General features: G+C 36.6%; 1 protein-coding gene across 2 annotated transcripts; it reads right to left on the bottom strand.

Annotated features, from left to right (window-relative positions):
* Nucleotides 1-385: 385 nt before the first annotated feature.
* LOC112044713 (striatin-3) lies at nt 386-17,287 on the bottom strand. 2 transcript variants are annotated; one of them, XM_024080653.2, is made up of 9 exons: nt 16,835-17,286; nt 13,107-13,355; nt 10,119-10,284; nt 9,026-9,205; nt 8,745-8,846; nt 7,560-7,750; nt 5,909-6,199; nt 2,258-2,512; nt 386-1,350 (listed from the first exon to the last, which is right to left on the bottom strand). In XM_024080653.2, exons 1-9 carry the CDS (start codon nt 17,051-17,053, stop codon nt 976-978), a joined length of 2,028 nt encoding a protein of 675 aa, XP_023936421.1. In that variant the 5' UTR covers nt 17,054-17,286; the 3' UTR covers nt 386-975. The 2 variants fall into 2 exon arrangements, with proteins under 2 accessions (XP_023936421.1, XP_052739421.1); XM_052883461.1 differs by lacking the exons at nt 386-1,350; nt 2,258-2,512 and adding an exon at nt 2,827-3,038 and having other exon boundaries at nt 5,872-6,199; nt 16,835-17,287.
* Nucleotides 17,288-17,660: the final 373 nt, after the last annotated feature.

Here is a 17,660-nt window from a genome sequence, read left to right as displayed (position 1 = left end):
TAGTCATCATCCCTATTATTAACTTAAAATATATCGTTGAAAAACTGGTCAAGTACGTATTGTGATGTCAAATCAAAACGTCAAATTAAAGTATCTTTTGACAATTAGTGATCTATTTGTCTATTTGTTTCTCTATCTACGGCTTTACTTTATATAATATTCAAAGTATGGCAAATTAGACTTGATAAGACGAAGTTAAGGTACCTTACCTAACGCATGACCTTTAATCAAATATCCCCTCAAATTATACACGCCCTCAAAGGCAACTTTGAAGTATGATCATAAAAATTGTATAACAAGTATTATGTATGTACAAGTATTTCAGTAAGGTTATATCACTGTCAAAAGTGGGGTTTTAGGATTATGAATGACAAAATAAAAAAAGTTATGAGTTTCGGTTACGTTGTTTTTTTACTATCAATTTTGGATGTGTACAAGAATTCGAGGAAAATAAAGGAATATGTAATGTTTTTATAATATATATATATATTCTACATCGCAGTATGCGTTATGAACAAACATTACTTATGTTACTTCCCATATAGTACTTTCTACTCATTCATATTTTTGTTCGCTCGCTCATCATTCGTATAAGATATCGTGAGAGCATAGTTATTCAATACAAGTGACAAAACAAGACAGTACACTAACTATATTATATAGATAGATCCGATTTATTTAAATAAAACGTACCAACTAATCGAACCACGTCCGTACTTTGCGAAATATTAGCAAACACTGCGGAACTCTAACTGTACAGACAGACACGCAACCGCGCCAAGGAAACTCGTCCATGTCCGTATGATATTTATTACAAACGTCTCGCTTACAGATGCAATAAGAAACGAACAATAAATTCTCACTGCGTATCGTAAAATCGGTGAAAAAGTTTGCGATAAAAACCTAAAATTCACATACTGAAAATCTAAAAATATATTATAATAGATTTCAAATGTCTATACATGTGGGGGCGGCTCAGACGAACACCTTGGCGAGCCCGTCGGCGCCCGCGCTGGCGATGTACGGCCGCAGCGGGTGGAAGGCCACGTCCAGGATGCTCTCGTCGAACTTCTTGCGGTGCGCCGTGATCTCCTGCACGCACGTCTTGGTGTCGAGGTTCCACAGGCGCACGGAGCAGTCGTGGCTGCCCGACAGCAGGAACAGCCCGTTGGGGTCCAGCGCCAGCCCCGTCACGGCGTCCAGGTGCGCCACCATGGCGTGCGCGCAGCGGCCCGACGCCGCGTCCCAGAAGCGGATGTGGCGGTCCTCGTGCGCCGTCACCAGCAGCGGCAGCGTGGGGTGCGCGCGCACGCGGTGCGCCAGGCTGTCGCACGACACGCGCAGCACGGCCTGCGGGCGACGGGTGCGTTGACACATTGTGCAAGAGCGCGACATGATGAACACCACGTGTGTCCAAACATCGCGCGGCATTCGTGAGCGACACGGCGCGCGTCATTTCCGCGCTGTGTTCGGAGCTGACACGCACGATTGTCGCGTGTTGTTGCCGCGCGCGAACGATGTGGCAATTCGACTTATTGGAATATATGGTTCATATAAATCATGATTGGACACCAGGCGCAATAATTTAAGAGAAGACATGTGGGATAAAATCGCAAAAACTGAGTGTATAAATGCCGCGCAGTATTGCCGCAAACTTGCCGCGTTATGTTTGGACACGCCCTAAGATTGCAAACCCGTGATTTGGTAATTACGTTAAGCTATCAGCCACAGTCATTATCACAACTAATAATGATCATTACCAAAGTAAACCACCAACCAACAGAAGTATTGTCGCGGGACTCGCGGGTCTAAACACAAAGTCCCTCTCCCAAAAAATAAGGGAGGTTTGACCCATGTCCTTGTCCAGAAGGGGCGATTACGTCGCGAATCGTATCGCGCGAATTCATACGCGCGTTGTCGAAGCACTAGACATCAATACATCGTGTCCACAAGCATCGCGCGAAATCAAAATACGCGCGTAAATCGCGTGCACTACGCCAGGCTCTCGACATGCGCTTGATTCGCGCGTATTGCGTACGAGTCGAGATAATAGGGACGCCTTGTTGCGTCGAGTTAACGCGCGAACTCTAGAGCGAGTGCACGTTCAACTCCACGTTTCGTACTGAATTCCTCCCCAAATGCTCGCGCGTTGGTACGCAATGATCGCGCGTAATACTTGCGAGAGAATCGCGGCGAATTCGCCCTTTTTGGACTGAGACTATAGTGAGTCGTTGAAATCGGTTGTGTATGTCGATACCTGTCCGGTCTCGAGGTCGAAGAGCAGCAGGTTCCCGTCGCGGTAGACGACGGCGGCGCGCGAGGCGGCGTCGGCGAAGTCCGCGGCGGCGGGCGCGGCGTTGGCGTTGACGTCGTCGCGCAGCGTGGCCAGCAGCGGGCGCGGCGCGCGCGGCGCCCACAGCCGCGCCGTGCCGTCCGCCGACGCCGACAGCAGGCGCCCGTGCGCGCTGGCCAGCGACCACACCGCGTCCGTGTGATCGCGCAGCACCGGCCCCTGCGACACACACTACCGTGTTACACACACACACTTGTCATTTGACCGGAGAACTATGGAGCCTTTGTTACGAATGATTAATTATATTAATGAAAATAGCAATCTGGGACATATATGACGTCGCTCAATCTAGTGTTGGTTCGTCCCGACGCTAGGTGGTGCGACTTGTTTCGTAAAGAGTAGAGATTTAGAAGAGTAGCGATCAGTTGGCGGGATCTACTTGCGATCGTCGGCCGGTCGGCTTCAGTATGCTCGTGGCGTACGACCCGTTAACATTACTTGTTGTGTAATTCTTTATGGGTTACTTGGGATAGGCGGGGAGAGTTACTTTAGTGATATTGTCTACAGATGATCATGAATTTTTTAAGTGTAAGCAAAGAGAACATGCCGGGCAGGAAAGATACCTTTAAACCTACACTCAAGATCGCAAGTTCCTGGGACCTACTCGAGATCTTTCTTCTCTCTTCGTCCTCCTCAAAACACACGACAGACAATTTTGTTGGTGAATTTGAGAGCGATACAAGTCCTTATAGTCAAATTGAGTAGGTATTTTAAACTATGTAAACAAACAAAAACAGCTGACTCAGGGGTGCTCAACATTTTATCATTATTTACGAATATTATCATGAAATAAAACTTCCTGTGATAAACAAATATTTTTTTAGTACTATATTCCTATATAATATATCCTGTTATTTATCAAACAGATAATGCTTCACTTATATTAAGGGTTCCGTAGGCAATAAAGAACTCTTATAGTTTTGTTTCTTTATTATGTAGAAGCAAGCATAAGGTTTCCTCGACATATTTAAACACATTAATCAAAACGGTTTTCTCGGAGGACGATAAGGGTGATTTATTCGTACGTTTCTTTTTTGGTGACGGAAACAATAGCAACGCGGAATAACTACTCCGGCTAGTACCAGGCTCCGGTTCACTAATTTTCGTACTAAACTAAATAAAATTAATTAATTAAACTGATAAAAAACCCGACTGCATAAATGATAAAAAAACTGAAAAGAAAAAAAAAGCTCAGTCCAGAAGTGTAGAAAACAATTAGAAAACAGTCGGGACCTATTATATTGAATAGAATGATTTTCGTCTACATTTTTTATTAGGTCCCGATTTTAGTTTGATCAATTTTTATATCATTTATGCCGGGTTTTTATATTTGTTTAATTAATTAATTTATTTCACACTTTTTAGTTACGATAGATGGTGAATTTCGGATTTATTGGTTACGTTTGTTACAAAGTACGATAATGTATACCTAAGTCCAACCGAAATTAAGTAAATATTCAAAAAATCTACGCAACCCTCGGTGGCCGAATCCGACTCGCACTTGTCCGATTTTTATAATCAATATATTTCTTTTAGTCTATTTTAGGTGTTTTATAACTACACTTCATAAACCTCGCACCTTATAGTCGTCCGCCTCGCGTATTATGTATAGACTTAATTAATATTAGAATTAATAAATAACGTTTTCCTAATTGTAGATTTTTTAAAATGGCCATGATATACTATTTTGAAATTCTCACAAAAATCCCTTGAATTTGATTCGCATGTTGCAATATTCACAAAAAAAAAACTTCACCCCGATTCTATAGCGTCTCACAGTCGTCTTGTTGGTTTTTTTTTTCTAATTTCACCTATCTAAGAACACTTGGGTTATTAAAACAAATCTAACGTTATCTGAATTACGTAAATCCGTTCAACGGTTTGGAAGATATGAGGTAATAAAGAATATTACATACATACATACAAGATACGCGCGAAAAACATAACCCTTCTTGCAGTCGGGTAAAAACAGTAAACAAACAACAAATAAACTATAATTAACAATAACAACGAAACGAGAACAAAACGAAATAACAAAAATTACAAGGGAAGAAAATACGCACGACAGACTGGATTTAGTTAACGAATCATTAACGAATACTGATATTTAAGTAGGAGTATTAGTCATAGACAGCAAATAAAGTAGTGTTCTGTGCTGTGAAGTGTGAACTGTCAAATGTCAAATCTTCTTTCACTTATTAATACAAAATCAAAAAAATCATCATAGTATATGGTAATTCTGCATTAAATGAAAGGTTAAATTCACATTAAAATAAAAGAAATCATCGTTTTAATTACAACTTCTTTCTTCTTTTGATATGAAAATACGACATTTATAAAATAATTAAAGTTATAATTTAATTTTATAAATGCACATTTAATACCCATAAAATTCAATATCTTTATTTTTCATAATGGTTTGTGACTCATGTCTGCTTGGGTTCTTTTTATGTCGTTTGTATTGTTTTTGTGCAAACTCTATATATTTAACATAGAGGAATTAGAAATGGAAATGGATCGCACCCAAATGCAGCAACAAAATTGTCTGTCGTTTTTTGAAGGGTACGAGGTAAACTCAGTCATCGATAATATTTAACAAAAATAAATAATAAAATATTTAACAAGAATAATATAATCTGTACACAGAATATTAAATTAATGGATCGATGTTTTGCTGTTTGTTCGTTAGTTAGAAGAATAGTATCTATTTTTCTTTTAGATATTGTTTTTATTACAAATTTATTATTTATTATAATTATGTTTTTGATGACCTCCGTGGCGCAGTGGTATGCGCGGTGGATTTACAAGAAGGAGGTCCTGGGTTGGATTCCCGACTGGGCTGATTGAGGTTTTCTTAATTGGACCAGGTCTGGCTGGTGGAAGGCTTCGGCCGTGGCTAGTTACCACCCTACCGGCAAAGACGTACCGCCGAGCGATTTAGCGTTCCGGTACGATGCCGTAACCGAAAGGGGTGTGGATTTTCATCCTCCTCCTTACAAGTTAGCCCGCTTCCATCTAAGACTACATCATCACTTACCATCAGGTGAGATTGTAGTCAAGGGCTAACTTGTAAACAATAAAAAAAAATCTTAGATTGCATCATCGCTTACCATCAGGTGAAACTGAAATCGAACGTCAGGTCATCTTTTAGTGAATTAGAAGTTGTTGACCATTTTTCATGCCATTGAACTACTTACTACACAAACCGGAATGATTAGGGAGTTTTTTCAGTCGACGAAAACGATTACAACAATGAAACATCGATACGATATAAGTATACACGCGTTAGATCGTTGATTGATTGACAGAGAGGTAACGTCTTGCGAGGCAGGTCCTTCTATAATTAGTCCAAGATAATTAATTAATTTTATGTGAATCCGGGCTCAAAAGGGCTAGAACCCAGAGCCGTAAAGCTTATTATTAAAAATAAAATGTATGTGAATCGAAACGAAAAGTGTCGCCTAAAAAAACCTTTTTTAATAGTGATATTGTTGTGTAAAAAGCCTAAAGTAGTGGACTATAGGTAATCGGTCTGAGGTAATAAGTATACGATACCTGCACGGCGGGGTCGTACGGGTCGTAGGGGTCGGCGCTGGGCGGCGGCAGGTTCCACACGCGGATGGTGCCGTCCAGCCCGCCGGAGAAACACTCCTCGGAGCGCGGCATGCCCATGGCGAGGCACAGCACGGGCGCCGTGTGCGCGCGGAACGTGTACAGCGGCTCCACGTCCAGCCCCGCCGACTTCTTGGCGGGCACCGTGCGCTGCAGGTTCCACAGCTTCAGCGTGTGGTCCTCCGACGCCGTCACCAGCGCCGCCTCGGTCGGGTGGAAGGCCAGCGCGCGCACCTGGAGTGTGAGGGTTGTTCCAATATTAGAACACTAGCGGACGCCCGCGACTTCGTCCGCGTGGAATGGGGATGATGACTAGGTTTTAATATAATGATTTTTATAATACATTCGGATAAATAAGGTCAACGGTAACTAATTTATATATAAAAAGCAAAGATTGTCTGGATATTTGCAAAATAAATAAGATTATAAAATTTCAAAATCTATTAAAAATCTTTTATCGTAATTAGATAAAAGTTCATACAGTTTTAGCTTCCTTACATTAAATGTGACATTTTTTAATATATGAACATAAACATAAACGCACAAATAACAAAGATATTGGTCATCTAGTTTGAACGCCCATACAAATTAACTATCACTAAGTGCCTACGACGTCATTAGTTCGAGCCATTTTGTATGGGGCGTTTTTCAGGGATCCGCGGCAGCGCTGCAAATCTGACCTTTTAAATCCCTGTAGCTCCGAAAGTAATGATCGCAGATACCCTATTACTATTACAAAATTGCTTTACTATTAGCATACTCTTAATTTATACACAATTTAAAAAACAGTCATCATCCCTATTTAGTTTATAACAAATCCCTCGGGAATCATGTGTTAATCCTATGCGTTAAAAGTAGCCTATGTGTTAATCCAGGCTATAATATATCTCAATGCCAAATTTCAGCTAATTCGATTCAGTAGTCGAGACGTGTTAGAGTAACAAACATCCAAACATCCATACAAACTTTTGCGTTTATAATATTAGTAGGATAGTAGGATTGGTTAGTTCAGCAAGTAAGAATCTCGTTTTTCTTTCAAAACGCTTGACTGCCATCACATCATCATAGATTGAATTGAAGAAAAATAAAAATACCATATTCTTTTCATACATGAATACCATACATCCATTGCGGCGTCAGAGTCGTATTTGACGTTTTATGAAAATTATTACACAATTTTTAAATTAAGTTTTATAAGAAATCCTTAATTTCGGACCCTTATTAAATGCACTATATGAAATTAATATTCATTATATTAAATTTAATGTGAGTCTACTACCCTATTGTAATCAACGCTGTAGTTTATCGTTCAAGGCAACACCCTTGCCTAGATAATGTTCACTGAACTTAAAGATACCCACACACATTGTAGATGATAGGCAAAACAGAGGCATCCCATATCATTGCAGTGTGTATAAGGAATGAGGGACCACACCACGCCACTGTACGCGTCTAAGGAATATCTACAAAAGTTGCGGAGTTTACTGTGGTGCGTGACAGTTCCATTACAGAACGGTGAAAGAGGAATGTGATCACATATTGTGAGCTGCGCCAGCTCGCCCAGCGCTGGGCTTGGCACTTCACTGTCACTCACCCCGTCAAAGTGCGAGCGCAGAGTGTATTTGGCGTTCCACGTCTTGCGGAAGGACTCCTTGCTGGCGCTGGCCACGTCGTAGCCCTCGGCCTCGTTGCTGACGGTGAGCTGCGCCAGCTCGCCCAGCGCCAGCGGCTTATCGTCCGCCTCGCCGCCGCCCGACACCGCGCCAGCGCCGTGCGGGAATTTCACTACAATACAAGTACACAGCTCTTGTAAATACTAGCGAACCACTGTGACTTCATCAGCGTGAAATCCAATTTTCGTCGTCATCAACCCATATTTGGCTCACTGCTGAGCTCGAGTCTCCTCTCAGAATGAGAGGGATAAAGCCAATAGTCCACCACGCTGGCCTAATGCAGATTGGCAGACTTCACACACGCAGAGAATTAAGATAATTCTCTGGTATGCAGGTTTCCTCACGATGTTTTCCTTCACCGATTGAGACACGTGATATTTAATTTCTTAAAATGCACACAACTGAAAAGTTGGAGGTGCATGCCCCGTACCGGATTCGAACCCACACCCTCCGGAATCGAAGGCAGAGGTCATATCCACCGGGCTGTCACGACGGGACGACGGGAACCATGTGTTTTTTTCCTGGATATGTTAGTCTAGTCTATCCATCTCCACTCCAAATTTCAGCCAAATAGGTTGACTGAACGTTTTGCGTCAAAGAGTAACAAAAACCAAAGAGTAATCCATAAGTACAAACTTTCGCGCTCAGGCTGCCTGTCCGCCAAAGCGGAGCGAGGCAGCGGAGCGGAGAAACGGACTAATGCGGAGCGGAGTTGCGTACTATGTCTACCCACCGGACAGGAGTGAGGCTGCGGAGCAAGGTGAGAAAGTAATGCGAAGCCGAGTTGCAGACATGATTCCCCGTTTTGTTTCCCCAAATTACCGATTTTATATGATTTTTTAAACTAGCTCGCAAGTCCCTGTCCACTGAAGTGCGGAGATTCTGTGCAATACTATTGGTTAATATTTCTCCGTTTCTCCGCTCCGCTGCCTCGCTCAGCTTATAATATTTTAATGCCGTGGCAAATTCATGCCAATGCTACATTTAGCAAACGACCGTTAAAGAGTTCCAAGTTTGGAAAACGGGCTCCAGAGTCGTAAAGCACAAATTGTACATACAAGAATTATGCTATGTACTAGAGAAGAATACAAGATAAATATACTCACCAGCAGGATATTCATCTCCCTGCCCGCCACCATCAGCTTCACTTTCTGTTAGGAGGTTCAGCTCATTTAATACTTCCTCCGCGTCATTGTCTACCTCTTCGCCTGAATATCATAAACATAAGATTTACTTTATTTTTACAATTCACTCATAGATAATTAAAAGAACAATGTTGCATAACACGACTTGTTAAGTTATTTACCTTCAACACCTATAAATTAAATCTAATTAAGTCAAGCTATCAATGTCTCTAAAGGCGATAGTATTTTTAATAGACGTTTACCTTGCTTCCCTGTAGAGTGGTGCATTTGTTTGGCATCTAAGTCATCTATCTCGTCCATATCCATTTCCTGATTGGCTAGAAATTCAAAATTCGCAAATACTGCTGCCGTCTCTTGCACAGAGAGACCCTCCTCATTATAGCCACCCCCTTGTGAGACGCCCGCTTTGCGCTGCTCTTTACCTAGATATTCAATATAAAATATAGAATCATTGTCACCTCATCATCACACACATCCATCAATCTCCTATTAAAAGTGGATATACAATCAGCAACCAAAAAACGTCCCCACTCAATGAGTGCCAAACACAACTTCTTGGAACTCAATTCAAGTAGTCGCATTTGCAAATTCAATCTTAAACTTAATTCCTTAAGGTTGAATTTGCTCTGAATTTGGTATTTTCTTGAATATTGGACTATATTTAAAGGTTATATCGTACCAGAACGCTAAATAGCTTGGCGGTAATTTGTCGGTAGGGTGGTAACTAGCCACGGCCGAAGCCTCCCACCAGCCAATATCAATTTGGAAAGAAATCTCTATTCTTAGTATGAAACTCCTCTTTGTATTGCAACATACACTAATCGGAATCGTAAAGTATTACGTTATATTACAAGTTAATTTTATGGGGAAAATAGGTTACATAGAAAAAATTGTGGTTAGACTGATGAATAAACTTCCTCAAAAGCTGCTATTCCTTGTATACAGGCCTGGTTTAATAATATATTTTAATGAAAAGTGAAAATTTTAAACATTGTGAACATTGTTTGTTAGGTACATAATTTGTAGTTTTCTATAATATACAACCCACTAGACCACAAGTGCAAAGTGCATTTGGTAACAAAATTTGAAGTGCATTTGGTAACAAAATTTGAAAAAATAAAAGTACAGTCAAGTCCTTAGATAATTTCAGTTAAAGTATACAATATATATATTTGTTTTTTTATAAGAACTTTAGCCCTTCTCAGGTTAATTTTTTTCTTCTATGAAAGTCTCACCATGATGGTATACACAAAGTACAAAGCAGTATGGTCATGTATAAATATTTTGCTCCTGAGCCCAAGAAAAGATTAAAAATTTATAAAAAAATGTACATACCATAGTCATACATCTTGCGACTTAAGGCAGTGTTCATTGAATAATGTTGCTGTTTATCACAGTTTCTGTAACTAGGGTCCTCCCCTTGTTCTTCATTATTTAATCCCAATAGGGTCCTTACTTTGTTTGAACGTACATCAAGAATGGTATCTGTATAACCTATTTCCTGAAAAAAAAAGCAAAAAGAGATGAATTTTAAAAATGTATCAATAACTCTATGTAAATTAATTATTTCGTATTCTAATTTCACTCTTAGACCAAGAGACTGCAATAGCGAGACTTACATCATTTTATGAAGGCTGAAAATAAGACAGTCTATGCCTACCTTAGGTTAGTATAGTAGCTAATAAGGATGATGACTAGGTGAAAATATATTGATTTTTATGAGACATTTGGGTAAATATAAATAAGGTCAATATTTACTAATTAATACATAAAATACAAAGATTGTCGAAATGTTTGTAAAATAAATAACATTATTATTATATTATTATTATTTGACATAAGTACTCGTACCTGCACAGATTGTAATGTTTTACTTGTTCTAATTTTTATTTTTTGATTAATCATCTGCTATTGAATTCATTTTTTTTTATATATTGTTAATAGTATTTGTAATATAAACTGTTGTATGCCAGAAATGGCTGAATACATTAGAATGTATGTGTTCTCAGCAAATAAAAATAAATAAATAAATAAATAAATAACATTTAGACTCTTATTTATTTTACAAACATTTCGACAATCTTTGTTTTTTATGTATTAATTAGTAAATTCAAAATTAATTGAAAATCTTTTATCGTGATTTGATGAAAATTCATACATTTCTAGCTTTTTTACATGCAATGTGTCATTTTTCATTACATGAAGTATAAACATAAACGAACTGATAAGCTTATGATAGATATAAGGGGCTTTCTAGTCATGAAGTGTTCCTACGTAAATGACTACATGCATGATAAAGAAAATAAAAAATTAAATCGGTCTCCCTACTACTCACTAAACAACTAAGGCTACGCCCAAACTGGGCATCAATGACTTGCATTAAATACAAGTGTAACTAGTATACTTATTAACTATGCTAATACTAGTGGACGCAAGCGACTTCGTTCGTGTGACATTGTATTTTTTACAAACCCCGCGGGAACCTTGGACTTTTCTAGGATAAAAAGTATCCTATGTTGTATGTTCAAAGTGCAATTTATCTCTATACCAAATTTGCTAAACATCCAAAAGACAGACAGACTTACTTTCGCATTTATAATATTAATATTAGTATTTAGTATCTATGCTAATACTATAAAGCTGAAGATTTTGTTTGTTTGGTTGGTTGGTTAAATGTGCTAATCTCTGAACTGGCTGAGTGGTCTGAATTGAAAAATTCTTTCAGTGTCACATAGCCTATTTATCGAGGAAGGCTATAGGCTATAATATATATTATCCCCGTACTCCTACGTGAACGAGAACCACGCGGGTAAAACCGTGCGGCGTCAGCTAGTATATAATGTAAAATATAAAGTATTGTTAATAAATGAAATGAACTTTCAAAGTACATAAAATGAGGTATATCTGGCTATCTCAGGATTTTGTTCTGTTTAGTCTGATTCGACGGTATTAGCTGTAGCTAATATCCAACAAAGGCACATACCAAGGCACACAAGGTATTGATTATTTTCATGTGATGCTGCATAGAAATTGATGAAACAACAGATGAAATATAGTCAAGTCCTTGACTATGTATACAGAAAATTATGGAATGATGTCAGAAAAAACTGATCTTGTAGTAATATAAGTACTTGAAATAACTAATTAATACATGTGTTCCCCATTTTGGATCACAATAGTTTCCAAATTAGGTAAAGATTCAGGCTTCACTCATAAATTATTACTGTGCTAAAATATTCCACATAGGCAGCAAGATTTTTTAGCAATCTTCCCATACAACACCACATTCTATACTCAGAGGCACAATTATCTGTTCCCTTTAATATGACGCGAGTATATTAAAGTGGGCGGATAATTGTGCCTCTGAGTATACATAGAAGGAATGGGATTAACAACTCCAATATAACCTAATAAGGTTGTAGTGTATTATCAGCTACAATCAAACAATTATGATTACTACTGAAAAGTATGTGACCTTGTGTAATTAGACAATACATCATAATGGCTTACAATCTACAATGATAAAGTATTTCCTGTCATATACCTAGTTAGAGCCATAATATTAGGAAATATATATTTAATTCACAGTACTTCACTTAGAACCACCAATAATTTATTATCAAAGTGACAAATGGAAACTGTAATAATAAATCTATTAGGTACTATGTTCATAAAATTACTTTGATCCTGTTTGTGTCAAAGTCTTATTTCTCACAAATCCCTTGGGAGATTGGATGGATTAGGAATATAATCGTCTCCATTCCAAATTTCAACCTAATTGATGAAGTAGTTGTGTGAAGAAGTAACAAACATACACATTTACACACATTTTTATTAGAGTGGCATGATTTGTTAGTTCTTTAAAATCCATTCCCATAATAAGCACTTTTGATAGTCAAGTGTCAAAGGCGGTTGCCATGTGGGTGATAATGACATCCCCACTCAATGAGTGCCGAACACAACATCTTAGCACTCAATTGAAGTTGTCATATTTGCAAATTCAACCTTAAACTCAATCACTTAGGTTGGATTTGCTCTGAATTTGGAATTTCATTGAATATTGGACTACATTTAAAGGCCTTTAGGTATAATTAACTTTACCAATAATTCAAAAACTGTCTAAGCAAAATCGGCCAGTTTTCAAGTGAAATTTTCTATTTGATTGTGTGTCCTTTATTATAAAAGGTCAATGACTGACACACTCCCAATTTCTTTCAAATTTGTGTCCTTTTGAATTAAGGTGATTAGATTTCTGATTGATGCCATGCAAGCTCAATTTGTTAATATATAAAAGTTTCTAATGGTTTAAAACTTGTGTTCTACCTGTAGATATTGCTTAATGAGTTGGTGCCCTTGTTTCCATTGGGCTCTTTCAGCAGGCTCCGGTTCTTGCGGCGGTTCATCAGGCGGTGGGCGCATATCTCCCTGCTGAAGTTCCACACCAAACTTGAGCCTGTGGAACTTGGCTCTTTCTTGTTTAAGCGCATACTCAAGCATTTTGATCCGCCTTACAAGATCATTCTTTAGATTTTCTTGGCCCTTCCTCTCACCTTGCAGGAAGGCGATCCTCGCCTGTGGAACCAAAAAAGACATTTCAATTGTCAGTCAAAAACTTTTGACTGCACAAATAGATTCACAATTGTAGTTATCATTAAAACATTGATTTGAAAATTCTAACAGCTACACTAATATTCAATACTAATTCTTACTAAATGAATACTATTGTTTGAAATCTTAATATGGTAAGCAGAATGACTTGTACAACACATTGTACTGATGTTACAGGACAAAGTTATTTTTATTAAGAACCAAAATGATAAAAAAGTAGTGTTAGTAGTAGTAGTAGCTTATACTAACTATAATAGCTTTTTTATGTAGTAGCTTTTTGATTTGGTCAGTCAACAAGATCGATGAAGACTACACAGTTATGACAAAGATGCTCAAAGGAAATTGGATCAGCTATCATATTACACCAAAAGTATAATTAGTTATTTTTAACCCAAGATTTTCAAACTACCGAGTTTCTTGCTAGCCGTTCTTGCCTTCAAAACTAGTGGTAATTATTACAAATAGTCAAACTTGATGTTTAAAGTGCTTGCACAATAATCCTATTAAAAATAAACATGTTTTAAAAAATATCTATAACAATACTTCAGTACCCTTTATTTTTATTGTTCAAAACTCTATTTGTATTTGTACATACTTTTTTTGGCAATGTATTGTGTATTTATAAGATGTTATTGTATTTTTTATTAGTATTTATTTCTGTAATGACTGTATTTGCCAAAATTAAATAAAAATAAATAAACAAATTTTGATTTAATTTAAGTGTCTCTGTCCCTTCCTATCTGTTGGATGTGGACATGTGAACAGATGCTCCTCGGTCTGAAGGCCTATCATGCGTAAAAATATATCTAGTGAAAAGAAAAAGATATATTATTGACCAATAGAGAGTAGAGCTGTTCCAGTCTTAACACCAACACAATGAAAGAAGAATAATATTTTTGTATTTTTGACTCTACTTCTATTGGTAAACATTTGACTCTCTCTTTCTCTAGTGTCCTGAAATGTTGTGGTACATAACTTAGGTTTAGTGAATACACTAGTGAGATGCAAGTACTAATTAAAGCTATTTAAAGTACAGATTGTTTTCTAATTGAAAATATAATGTGAACAGGACACTTGATATTTTGCTATGCTTATCAAGCAAGTGGGTGGTAAAAATGGCAATCAAACATCAAGAGTCTTTGTGATCAGTGTGATGATGATTTTGTAGAGATGAAGAGATTGTGACAATTGATAAGACTACTAACAATGTGAGTTAATTTATTAGTAATTTTATTTTAATAATGATATCGCAAGCTGCAATTTGGTGATTATTTTAATAAGATCTGTCGGTATCCCAAAATTGAAATAAATATATTTTGATTTCATTAACACTCAAGCACAGCTGAGAGCTTTGGAAAATTTATTCATACAATATTACAACAAATATATAGTTTCAGTTTAGTAATGGTTATATTAAATAGTTACAACAAACCCCTACAAATAAATTAAAACAAAATCCATGAGTGTACTGAAACAGCTGTATATAATGAATGCTACAAAAATATGCAACAAATATATATGTTGAATGCAACTGTAACCCAATGACTACTTTCTATAACTTTATGCTTACTGAACCAAAACTCAAATGGCCTTTGAGTAAATGCAAGAATGCTCACAAAATTCTTACAAAATTATGTGTAATAATCTATTAAAATGTTAACTACATTTGTGCATAACATTATGTAAAGTAATTGATAATGAATTAAAACATCAATAGATTTCTTTTGTGTTCATTTATTTTTTTACATACAATCACACTCAAACTAATGACTATATTAAGCAGAGGTTTTTAATAAATGTAAATTATTTAAATACTATTCAGTATTCAGTGAAATACTAGTAACTATCTCATTGGTTAGATGGTTGGTAGCCCATGTGGTTTCAGATTCCGAGGTCCTGGGTTTGAATTCTGTTTCAGATTATATGAGATACTGAGTTTTCTCTTCTGTTTGTAGAACTGAAAAATTCTATTTTCAAGACCTAGTGCCTCAAAGAGCATGTTAAACTGTCAGGCCCGGTCACAATCATTCTGTTAACATATGATATTGGTCATCAATGAGTTTAACACTAAGCCTACCAACCCGCATTACAGCAGCCTAGTGGGTCTAAGCTCCATATCTCTCTCTCTCTCGTCTCTCCTATAAAAAGGGAGGCCTGACCCTTTAGTAGGCCGTTAAAATAGGCTGATTATGATGATGCAGTAACGTAATAGTCAATAGTCAATATTCATTAATTTCTATTAGCCTTAGTTTACAAGCACTTTCAAAAGGTCAGGTATTAGTATTATAAGATAATGATAATAATTAGTCGAAAACTTAAAACTAAATTTACGAGGGTTCCAAACATGCCTTGCTTTGAGAAGAGCCCACAACAAACTCAGCCAGGTTCTTTTCTTTTTTAGTTTATCACCATTTAACGATAGGTGTGTAAGTAGCCAGTCATGTAATACATTTAATTTCCAAGCTTTTTTGTCATTTAAATATTCATTAACACTATAATACGACTTTTCTATAAGCCTGTGTTTAATAAAAACTTTAAAGTTATTGAGAGACATGCCCAAGGTTTCTTATAAAAACGTATGCAATTACCCATAAAAGAATTAGCAATACAGTAAAGTAGACTTAGTGCTCTCCATTATTATTTTTATTTCTGTTGCATTTTTACACATTTTATATTTTTTCATTTTAAGTTCAAATAGCACAGGATAGTAAGTCCTGTTATTTTACCCACACAATTAATTGTATAGTTTACCTAAATGTTTTAATTAAATCTTTAACAATTCTCTCAATTTTCAGTTTCATAGTGTTTAATTAATTTTCTCTATATTTGCCTCATCTAATACAGGCAGATTTTTACTGCTTTTCTATTGATTACTAAATACTTATTATATTTATCACTATCTAAAGTAAAAAAAATACTAGAATATTTTACTCAACACTGATATTAAAAATACAACTTAAAATCAAATGGAGCTATAATTTACAAAAATCTGAAAGGCGATAGATCAATGTAAATAATTAAGACTATTTCTTTTTCAAATATTTATGATTAACATAACATCTATGGAATTTCTTATTTAGTTTTAAATTATTCATACCAACTCTTACTTTCAACTATGTCATTGCAAAAAGAGGCTAATGGTATTATTTTAGGTTCATAACTAAATGATTAAATCATTAAGGATAAAGTAAGCAAATCATATTTTATTAGTGTAGTATTTGAAAAACATAAATAGGAAAATAAATACGTAAAAGCTGTGCTAAAAATCCAATTTGCAACATATTAGAATACTGCATATAAACAGAATTAGGAAGTCAGTGAAAGAATTTGTCAGTGAAGTGGATTACGTGGGTGTTACGAAAGAAACAAAAGTAGTAAAAGGGAGCCAACCGAATGAGTATCTAATATTAAAAATAAAATCAATACGACTTTAAAAATAATACCTCAAACTCTGCTCTGTCCACCTCCCATTGTGATCTCTCCAGTTCGAATCTCGCCCATTCGTGTTGAATAAAATGCAAAACGCCCGGTATTGAATACTGGACACTTTGACTAGATTCTTCATTTTGTTTGTTATTTACACTAACTCCTATCTGAGATCCCACTTGCCCTCCGTTGTGATGAGATACGGAGCTATCATCCATGGCTGTGGGGATTTTCATGACATGGCCACCATTACCGTACTTGTCACAGACCTATCAAGAACTATAACATGAACTGTAGAAAATCAAACACTAAAATATCATTTTTAACTAAAATCTAACTAGGTTTCACGACCGCGACACCATTTAAAACACTTTTATACGAGGTATTCATGTATGAAAAAATTATTGCATGATGGAATACAAAAGTCGAAACGACGTCCGTCGGCTGAACATTGCTTTTTACTTTTTTTTTTTTAAGCCAAATGTTGCCATGCCATATTTTCCGATATTTTTTCATTTCAGCTTTTTTTTGGATAATAATATTCTTTGTATCAGATTTTCATCATGTTCCCATAGTTTGTTTGAAACAAAAATAAATTATGTCACAATTACCGTAAAAAAATTGAACGTCCGTAATTTTTCTATTACTACTATTTAAAAATTCATACGACTAAATAAACAAACGAAAAAGAACCCTCCGTTTTAGGGTTCCGTAGTCTACAAGGAACCTTTTTCCTTCATAAATTCATAAAATGAAAGTTTTACTTCTCTCCCGGACGAAGTCGCGGACGTTCTATGTATAATCCATAGATAAACCGTATATTTAGATAATCTTGTTACTTGT

Source organism: Bicyclus anynana, chromosome 9 (assembly GCF_947172395.1).
Source record: "Bicyclus anynana chromosome 9, ilBicAnyn1.1, whole genome shotgun sequence".
NCBI lineage: Eukaryota > Metazoa > Arthropoda > Insecta > Lepidoptera > Nymphalidae > Bicyclus > Bicyclus anynana.
The sequence above is the reverse complement of the archived record's forward strand: the minus strand, read 5'-3'. Positions and strand labels throughout refer to the sequence as shown.

Coding starts and splice junctions, on each gene's coding strand:
- LOC112044713 (XM_024080653.2), bottom strand. CDS start 17,053: ATGAAAATCCCCACAGCCATGGATGATAGCTCCGTATCTCATCACAAC. Junction 6,200..7,559: donor TGCGCTCGCACTTTGACGGG/GTGAGTGACAGT, acceptor CTCACACTCCAG/GTGCGCGCGCTGGCCTTCCA. Junction 1,351..2,257: donor TCGACCTCGAGACCGGACAG/GTATCGACATAC, acceptor CGTCGCCCGCAG/GCCGTGCTGCGCGTGTCGTG.